This window comes from Mustela putorius, unplaced genomic scaffold, assembly GCF_011764305.1.
Source record: "Mustela putorius furo isolate JIRA1106 unplaced genomic scaffold, ASM1176430v1.1 tig00003834_pilon_pilon_pilon, whole genome shotgun sequence".
In the NCBI taxonomy this organism is placed as follows: Eukaryota; Metazoa; Chordata; class Mammalia; order Carnivora; family Mustelidae; genus Mustela; species Mustela putorius.
The window spans coordinates 31,924,606-31,934,569 of record NW_025421987.1 but is presented as its reverse complement, the minus strand read 5'-3'; the positions used below and the strand labels follow the sequence as shown (position 1 = coordinate 31,934,569).

General features: G+C 40.7%; 1 protein-coding gene across 10 annotated transcripts in view; it reads left to right on the top strand.

Moving 5' to 3' along the window:
- The first annotated feature begins 5,822 nt into the window (after positions 1 to 5,822).
- The window catches only part of CBLB (Cbl proto-oncogene B), a 221,860-nt gene continuing 217,718 nt past the window's right edge, over positions 5,823 to 9,964 (top strand). For 3 of the 10 annotated variants that reach the window (XR_006609071.1, XM_045088291.1, XM_045088289.1), the window contains exons 1-2: positions 6,738 to 7,066; positions 7,388 to 7,569. Coding sequence is in view for 9 of the 10 variants with exons in the window: in XM_045088291.1 (XP_044944226.1) it covers positions 7,402 to 7,569 (168 nt within the window). In the remaining variant the exon portion in view is untranslated. Of the gene's footprint in view, positions 5,973 to 6,131; positions 6,365 to 6,444; positions 6,706 to 6,735; positions 7,067 to 7,387; positions 7,570 to 9,964 lie in introns of those variants that run through there. The other 7 variants (XM_013064876.2, XM_004769109.3, XM_004769108.3 and 4 more) reach the window with 6 other exon arrangements.

Below are 9,964 nucleotides of genomic sequence, written 5' to 3'. Positions count from 1 at the left end.
AAAATCCCAAGTCTTTAATTGGGCACCTGAGGCCTCATTTTAGTTTACTTGTTATTTACCACGTTTTCCCTTTGATTCACCTTTCTCTGCTTCCCACGAAATGGAGCCACTTATTCCCTGTGCATACAAAGCTGTTTTCTTTCTTTTAAGTCCTTGCTCATGAGGCCTCCTCTGACTAGTAATGACCTTTTCTGATTAACTGCTAATCCTGTTTATTTTATATGTTTCAGCTTTGTAATCACTTTTCCAAGCAGGGTTAGCTGCCTTTCCTCAATTTCTCATAATGATCTCTGCTTCAAGAAATTACTGCCTTTACCACTTGAGTTTATAATGATCTCTGAATACGCCTGCTTTCTCTTTGAAAACAATGACTACTGCTTAATCATCTTTGTATTCCCTGATGTCTGGCATAATGCTTGGCATATATTAGATACTCAAAAAGGTTTGTTGAATAAGTGAGTAAATGAGCAGTTAGAACTTATAGCTGATAAAGTTGGGTGCCTAGTAGATATTTTGTCTCAAAACAATCAAGAGACCTAAAATAGAAAAGGATAACTTGGGAATTGGGGGAATTGGGAACTTGGGAACCAATGGATAGACTTTCTGCAGAATTAGAATATATCAGATCTCTGCTGACATGATTAGAGCTATTCCTAGAGGTAATGGGCTTCTGATTTATATGTTCATTTCAGAACTTTCTGGTTATAATTTGACTTCTTGAGTAGAAAAATGAATATATAGCTGGTATATATATGAATACTGGTCTGATTAGCAATTATATTTCTCACACGATTACATAGTCTGTACACTACAAACTATGTAGTATTATTATGTATGTTTTTATTTATTTGACAGACAGATCACAAGTAGGCAGAGAGGCAGGCAGAGAGAGGAAGGGAAGCAGGCTCCTTGCTGAGCAGAGAACTGACAGAGAACCAGATGTGGGGCTTGATCCCAGAACCCTGTGATCATGACCTGAGCTGAAGGCAGAGGCTTTAACCCACTGAGCCACCCAGGCACCCCTATTATGTATGTTTTTTAGGGTTCGGTCACCATGGACAAACTTTCTGCCAAACCGCATCATGTGATCAGTACCAAGATCCCCTTCAGTGTTGAAATTTTGAATTTATATTTTGTTTAATTGAAAAATTAAAATAAAAATTCAATCTTGTATTAATGTGGTATAATCAAAATGCACAAAATAATTTCTCTGTAGAGAAATTATTGTGACAAATTCTATCAAATTTTACATTCCTTATACACTCTCTTGAGGGAAAAGAAAATGATCCACATTTTTCTGAATCAAGACATGTTAGGAAAACATGGAAAATGTATTGTGAAATATGAAGAATGCAATGGAAGTATGAAGGAATACAGAACTGAGGCAAAGTAATAGGTTTATTCCAAGTTTTGAAGTAGCTGTATTTAACACTTTAGTATAAATCCTTTTTATTACAAATAACAACTATCAAATCATTTTCCAGAGAATAATTGAAATGATGGGCCTGGGAATCAACTGTCTAGGAAAGAAAATCACAAAGAAGTGGAGTAATTTTGAAGGTTTCTTTTCCCCCCCACATAAATAGCTGTCTAATCTGATAAACACTTTAGAGCAGAAATACATTAAGGCAGTTGCTTACTTGATTTCCCATTCTGCACCCTATGATATTGAATTGTTCAGGATCACTGAACCCACATGCTGTATTGAAAATTATATATAATTTACTATACATATTTTCATACAATAAACTTTAAGCACATATATATCTAGTAATAGCAGATACTAGTTTTTGCTAAGGAACAACTTATAATTATCTATATATGTTACATATTATATATACACATATATGTATGTTTACCTATACACATATTTATTCTGAATTTCAACCGAGTATCCCAAATTTTCATTATCTCATACCACCAGCATTGGAAACTCTAGTTTTTGCTTCCAGAACTGATTTATCAATCATAAGTTTAATTCTTAGAACAAGATCTTTGTGATAAGAGTTGCCAGTTTCTTGCCGAACATCTATTCACCCATTTCTCTTTAGAGCCTAAACTTTAATTTTATGCTGGTTATATTGCTTCCTTTGTAAAAAGCACGTTGTCTTCTAGACCTTTTTGCAAGTGAGCTCAGCCATGGGACTGGGTTCTGTCCTTTAAAGAGAAATATTTGTGGGAGTTCTCTGAAAATTGCTTAAAAGGAATTGACTGAGCTGGAAGTTCAATATAGCCTTATATTAGCTTGTAGTCTGAAAATCAGTGGTAATAGCTGGAGCACCAACAACCATTTTGGGTTCTGGGATGACACGGAAGATACTAACTTGGATCCTTGAGAAAACTGTGGACCCACCAGGTAATTCCTACCTTCAGATTTTTCTGTGCATGAGATAGATAAAGTTCTATCTTCCTTGCTATTCTTATTTTTGTTTTTGCTGTCACTATTAAGGAAGAATCCCAGTTGAGCCCAAACTTGTGCTCAAGAGTCTGGTTATGTCTGATGAAACCATATATCCACCATCCCTCATTGCCAGCTATTTGTATGTATTGTTAAAGACAGATAGAAATCTATTCCTCTTAGCAAGGAATAACTTGTTACACCCAAATATGACGAGGTAGTAATGCTCTTATTTCTCTCTAGCCTGTGTATTTGTGTCCATTCCAAACGAATCTCTAGAGGATTCATTTTTGTGTGATGTGTCATTTTCTATTTTTATATTAGGAGAGGCATTGAAAATCTGCCTTGTAGGAAATGTAACATCTTGCTTAGAATTGTGAATACAGTGGATTCTCCTTTGCACAGGATCAGGGACAGCCTTATATTTCCTATTTGAGACCCTAAATAGTCCATTCATTCATTCAATAAGTATTTTATTTTTGAGTAGCTATTACGAGTCAAATAAATTATGAGAAGGCTTTGTTACTTAGTCAATTCATGTCTATTACCACATGGGACACCTGTGAATTTGGCAAAGTTAGAAAAATGAAAAGAAAAAGATTAAACTGAATGAAAAAAGTCCAAACATTTGTCCCAAAGAGTTGTCTTCTTCTTAAATTTTTTTCCCTGTGTTCAAAGACAAGACTGTAATCTACATTTTCCTGGACGGCACCAGCCAGTGAGAACAGATATTAATGATCCAATTACAAGGGTTCATAGATGTCATTACAAAATTTCTCAGCACTCCTGTCACAAAGTCTCCCAGTCTTTTCTGAGAGTCCTAGGGGAAGGGTCTCCCATGTGCTAATAATGGTTAACCTCTTCATATTATTCACTTACTGGCTGCTATGGTGCTTGCAAGACTCTTAGGCAGGAGTCTCTTACCATTCTGCCTTAGGTCAGGATGTTCCAGGAGAACACTCCTCTCCTGTGAAGATGCCATGTTCAAGTTCTCTCAGGTTATAAATCACCACACTGCCAAAGAATGCTGCATTCGTGTTGAACTGCACAGTGTTGGAAATTGACTTGTTCTATGTAGAAATGAGAAAAGTATTTCTCCAATCAGCTCTGCCACCTTGAAGTACTAACATTTATGCTCTGAAGTCTCCTGTGAACACATTGTGTGTGTGTGTGTGTGTGTGTGTGTGTGTGTGTTTATATTTATAGTCCTCCAATATGCAGTCCTTTCTTATACTCAGTCTCTTGTGTTTCCACTGGAGGTTCTTGGGATATGAAGTTTTATCCCAACAGGTCTCTATTCTCCCATGTACATCAACATAAACTAACATCTTGTAGAAATGGCTACTGCCCCATCACTTAATCAGACTTAGTCAAACTGTGAATCCTAGTATAGTTTAAATGGGAACTCCGCTATGGCACAACTTAACTTAGACTTTAGATGACTTTGATAAAGCTGAGAATGAGGCTGTAATTTCTTGATATTGTGTGTGATATGTGTGTTACATATATTCATAACATATTACCATATCCCATAAAGGTTATAATTTGTATCAATATCATATGCTTGAAATGTAGGCAGTGCCATTTTCTCATTAAGTCATCTCTCTCAGTTGCAAAACTCATAAAGGAGAATGCCACATGCTGTAACATGTATTTTACTTACTCTACATTTACCCAGATGTGAATATGAGTAATGTACTTACAGTGTTCCCTTAAGCCACTATTTTCCTACATGCTGAAAACCTTCTATACAGAGTTTATACATTTTAAAAATTTATTTAAAAGGTGACCCAATAAATTTTTCCCTTTTGCAGTCTTCCCTTAGTAAAGATAGCTACTGTTACCATGAGTAAAGGAGATAGGAATGGGTGGAGGAGATATGGAGAGGTTAGCACTATTGTAGATAAACATAATGTGAAAACAAGGAACTACTCTTCAACTATTGGCATGGAAATAATGCCAAGAAACAAAATTACTTCCTGAACCACATTCTATCACCTGACTACTTGCAAAGAGCTCGTTCTGCCCGTTTTAACCAAATGAAAATCGTATCCATCTGAATGTAGATTTGTGGAGTAAATTATAACAACTCCAGATTCTTGACTGTAGTAATCACAGTACTAAAACGTTGATGTAGCTAGAATGTGGTTAGAACCATTGAGAAATATTTTATCAGGTTAACAGGTTAAAGAAAGAATAGAAATTTATATATTTTTTAAAGACACAAAATAGCACAACATCTGAGAAGCCTAAGGTGTAAAATGCATTCAGCACTACCAACTGTAGTGGAAAGAAAATTCCAAAGCATGACAGTCCAGAGCAATTGTTAGTAGCACCTGTGGTAGGATCGAAATTAAGCAGAAAGAAATAGAAGACATTTGTTTAACTTTTGATCATGTTGAAAGACGGGTCCCAGCACAGTAGATTTTTCCTTTTAAGATTAGCCAGATGTGGCTTTTGATAAGGGTATAGTGATGGAACCACAGAAGAGAGATCACAAATGTAAGAAGAGAATGGCAGATACCATAAGCTTGTTTTTAAGACGGAGAGAAATATAAAGCTGACTCAAACAAACACACACACAAAATTTCCTCTTCAGTCATTTATGCAGAAACTTGCACTAAATTAAAATGATGTATATATTAGCAATTTCCATAACCTGGTTCTTTTACTGCCCTGGCCTGTTTAGTAGAGACTGTTTGGTCAGCACTGTCGACTGCATGCTTTTTCATCAGCCTCATGTTTGATCTGCACTCTCTAGAACCAGCAGGAAAAGAGAGACACTCAGAAATTTAGGAAGTTTGGGTTGGCAGTTAGGTGTTAACCCTCACTGGCTCTAGGCGAGGTTTATATTTCACCCCAGAAACTAGCTGGGTGATTGTTGCTCTTTTTTTGACAGCCGGCAAGAAGCTGCGCCTTAGACCTGTTTGGCTGCTGTCCTGGATAGAAGAGTTTGGCAGCCCTAGGGAGATGAAATTCTTGGGCTTCGGACCCGCCCAGAGTACACCCTCTCAGCCACTACTCTGTTGCTATGAAACAAAAGACGAGGAAGGTGAGCGAAGCAGGAAGTCCCGCCTTTGAGCCCCCGTTGGCTTTGGCTCGGGCTCCCAATGCTCACGCCCACCCGCCCACTCCTTATTGGTCAGTTCCTTCAGTGCCTTGGCATCCTTTCTTCCATCTCCTTTCCCCTTTCCACTTTCGTTCTTCGGTGAGTCCAGTGCCCCCATTTCCCTCCGAGTCTCTTTGTATTGGGGACGTGCCGCGAGCGGGCCTTCCTTTGGGGCCATTGTGTACTGTGGGAGACGTGGACTGGGGGGGTAGTGCGAGAAGGACGGCCGCCTCCCGCCCATTGGCGCCGCCCGCTGTCGGGCAGGGCAAGGGCGCGTGGGATTGGCCTGGCGGCGCGCGGCCCCGCCCCCCGGCTCCGCCCCGCTCCCGGGCTCTCTGTGTGTGTATCCTACGGGGTGGGGTATCCAGCGAGTGGTCTCCACCTCCAGCTCGTGCTGCTGCGGCGTCCCGCGGCCTCCCCGAGAATCGGGCGGGAGGGGAGAGCGGGCGTGGATTGGTCTTGACGGTAATTGTTGCGTTTCCCCGTCTCGGTGGCCTGCGCTCCGGCTTGCGCCTTCCCCGGGAACGTGCTTTTACGGCGGCCACACACTCCCTCCCCTGGCTCCCCACGCACCCTGGGCTCGTGCGTGTAGAGTAGGACCCGCGCACACGCGTGTCTCCGGAGAGCTGCGGCGGGGAAAGCGGGGAGGGAAGGGGGCGCCGGGGAGGCTTGCCGCTTCTTTCCGGCCAGGGGACCCTGGGGCAGCCAGCCGCGGGGCCACGGAGGTCCAGGGGACAGCCCTGGCTTCCAGCTGCTGTCGCCGCGGCCGGCACAGTTTGAAGAGGGGTATTTAAAGACCGGAACCCGGGCTGGGCCGGGAGAGGAGGGAGAGGGAGTGAAGGGAGCCGGGTGGCTGGGTGAGTGTGCGTGCGTGTGTGTGTGTGTGTGTGTGTGTGTGGTGGGGGGTGGGGTGGGGTGGGGTGGGGTGGGGTACGTCCGCCCGGGAGCCGAATGCGGGGCGCCCAAGACCGACGGGTCTGCGGGCGCTGGACGTGCGGGGGGGGGGCGGCTCCGGCCTTTCTGTGTCCACCTTCCTCCCCGAGCTGAGGTCCGAGAGTGGCAGGGGAGAGGCACACAGGAGGAGGGCACACAGACGTCCCGAAACAAAGCTTTGGACCCCCACTCCCTTTGCGTGAGACGAGAGGAAAGGAGCAAAATAAGTGAACACTCTTCTCCTTTCGGTGCCCGCGCTTGTCAGGTTCTCACCCCTCTTTTTTTAGTGGGTTGTTTGTTGGTTTATTTGGCTCTTAACTTGGGGCTAACTCCTTGGTTGAAGAACTGTGTATTGGTGGGTCCATGTTCCCCTATCCGTACTTGTTGGTGTTAGCGGGGAAAATCCAAGTTCTAAACCTTTGTTGACAACAGCTATGTCCCTTGCGCTCCTGTAGAATCATCTTCACATTTATATAACTCGGCGAAATCTAAGAGAGTGAAAGTGAGGTTTTCAAGTGAGGCTCTCAACATGTTTTCTGGGAGCTTTAGTTCTAGTATACATTGAATTGAGATTAAGGCAGGGATGGGGAGAACATTGTGTTCCTATCTACTTGGAGGAAACCTTTGTAAGTTGTTTTGTTTTGGATGGGTTTTTGGTTTTTTTGGTTATGAGTTGGGTATTAATAAAGGCTTTGCCAGGTGAAATTCGAGAAGGATACATCTTTAACTCTTAGTGCTCCAAAAGCAAATCTAAGGTTACCGTTTGTTGTGCGAACAGATTGAGAGTGCAAATTCATAGCTATTGGGAAGTTGAACCTGGGACCCTGGATTTTGTTCTCAATGGTGGAGGATGTAGTGGGTACAAATTAACCTGTTCAATTTTCTGCTGGGTGAGCATTTTCATGACCAACTAACTTTCCCTCCCCCCCTTAATCTGCCTTTCAAAGAACTAAGGTTCCAGATGGCAAATTCTATGAATGGCAGAAACCCTGGTGGTCGAGGAGGAAACCCCCGAAAAGGACGGATTTTGGGTATTATTGATGCTATTCAAGATGCAGTTGGACCTCCTAAGCAAGCAGCAGCAGATCGCAGGACTGTTGAGAAAACTTGGAAACTCATGGACAAAGTGGTAAGTTCTGTATGCTTGTTCCTGTTATTTGCCCTGGATGTGGTTTCTTCTTCTATTGTTTTATTTGTACCATCAATTAATATTATTGTTACTTACCATTAATTAATAATTACTGTTATGGCAACAGTCTTTAGATTTGAATTGACCATTTTTCTTGCATCTACTCTGTGTGTTTTAAAAAGTTGGATTCAGAGCAAAGACTTGCTTGTGTTTTCTTTTTACCTTTTGTCCTACTCTTCAAGGTTCAAAGTTCCTCTATATGACTCAGATATTCAAAGATTTTACTGTTGGCTGCTCTTTGTTAGTACATGGCCATAGAATAGTTTGGAGGTATTTGCTCTGTCTTATGTGAAGTTGTGTTACTGTTAAATAACAAACGAGTGCAAACAAGTGTTTTAAGAAAACCCTCTGAGGGACCACTCATGACAACCACAGTGCATGACGCTGAGAGTATTTACTAGAGGAAGAACCAGATTAGTCCTTAAGTGGGGAAGCAATGTTTGAGAGAGTTTCCGTTTCCATCTGTGAGAATTCATCTTCATTAAGAAACTTTTTCTTGTTGTTAATGTAGAGTTACAGTTTCTTTCATCTATTCCATTTTGAAACAGGAAACCTTTTCGATTGCACATTGTTTATTGTGAAAGGAAAATTTATGATGGAGGTGGGGGGGCTGAGAGTATCAGAAACCTCTGTGGTTTCTGCATGTTGCTTTCAGATGAATAATAATTTTACAAGAAGAAGTCAAGCTGGATGTTAGTACCCTGAGAAGTCTAGGCAACCTGAATATTTTACTGGAGACTACTGAGAAACTAGCTGTCAGTGTCCTCTTTTACTAAGTAGGATTATGAAATAAATATGATTAAGAGGTGGCTTGCTGCTGTGCAGAATTAATAGTTCTTGTTTTTGAAGCAGTTAGTACCGTCCCCTGTATATTGGTAAATGTTTGTAGCACCATCTGGTTTCATTTCGTAGATTTTTGGGGCTAATTATGAATTTAGTTGATGCAGGGCTCTTGATATTTTTGTGACTGCAGAAATGGAATTTTAAAAAAGTATCCTCTGTAGGGATGTGCTAAAGCCTCCATGAAATCATATAGTAGTAGTTGCCTTTACTTTGGCTTGTAACTGTGTATGAATATTTGCCACAAAAAGCCACTGTCAGTGTAGTATTAGTGGCACAGGAAGGTGATAAGATTTGCTTTATTTTCGTTTATCCTTATGTATAGTACAGATGGATAGATGAATGATAGGCTTACCATTCTAGGTCCAGTGGTGCCAAATGCAGATCCAGAAAATTTTGCCAGATAAGTATCCTTAGTTTTGGGCTTCATTGTGACCTATTTAAGCTTCTGCCAATTTTTTTAAATTGTGATATTAAAATGCTCCAGACAGAATGATGTCATAGTGTCAGAACATTGCAACTTGCTGGTTGAGGTCAGGTTTGGATTTTAGCATTGGATACTTAAGAATGAGGAGTATGCTGTGGGAACAACTGCATATATTTAGCAGGCGCAAGTAACTGTCTTTGGTTTTCTAAAGAGAATGCGATTTAAGGTCACTTTCATTACCTAAGTCATTATTTGGGCATAAGAGAAGGAATTCTTGGTTTTTCCCTATACCTGTTATATGAGTGGGCAACATGGGTCAGATTCTCCCAAGGAGCTGCCCCTCCCTCCCCATCCCCTTCTGCGAGAGTTCAGAATTTGTACATTTATGGTTTATGAGTGAATGTTAGCACAGCAAATAAAAAAGATTGGTATCAGGAAGAGGTGAGCTATAGTTAATATAAGAGTCCTTGTTTTTTAAACATTAAAGAATATATTCATAATTTTGGTTTGTAATTGCTTGTTAACATAAGTTTTATCCACTTTTAATTATTTCACCATGGGTTATGATAAAATAGATGGTTTTTGATAGTTAAGTCTCTGCCATTGTTTATTTTACTAACTCTTTTGTGGGTTTGGGTTTAGCCTCTCTAATTGAAAAACTTGACTCATAAGGAGAACTATTAATGAAAGTCTCTACTTAGTGGAATGTGGGTAAGGGTTGGCAAAGGTGCATTGGAATGGCTTTTCTTATTTTGTCTTCATTATTTGTCAAGAATGAAAATAATTGTGTTCATTTATGAATGCATTCATGGGCTTTGTGGAGGAAAATCACATGAATCGCTATGAAAGACCTCAGCGTGTTCATCACTATTCTACCACACAGTAATAAAAAGGCATTGATAATTACTAACTGAAAATATATTTTATTAGATTGTGTAATACAGAAGTGTCCCTCACATGTGTTTACCCTTTTTTTTTTCTTTGTCAGTGGTGAAGGAAGTGGTTCATCATCTCAACATTGTCCTGGTGATTACATCAGGATATTTATTATGAGTCCAAATGTTAATC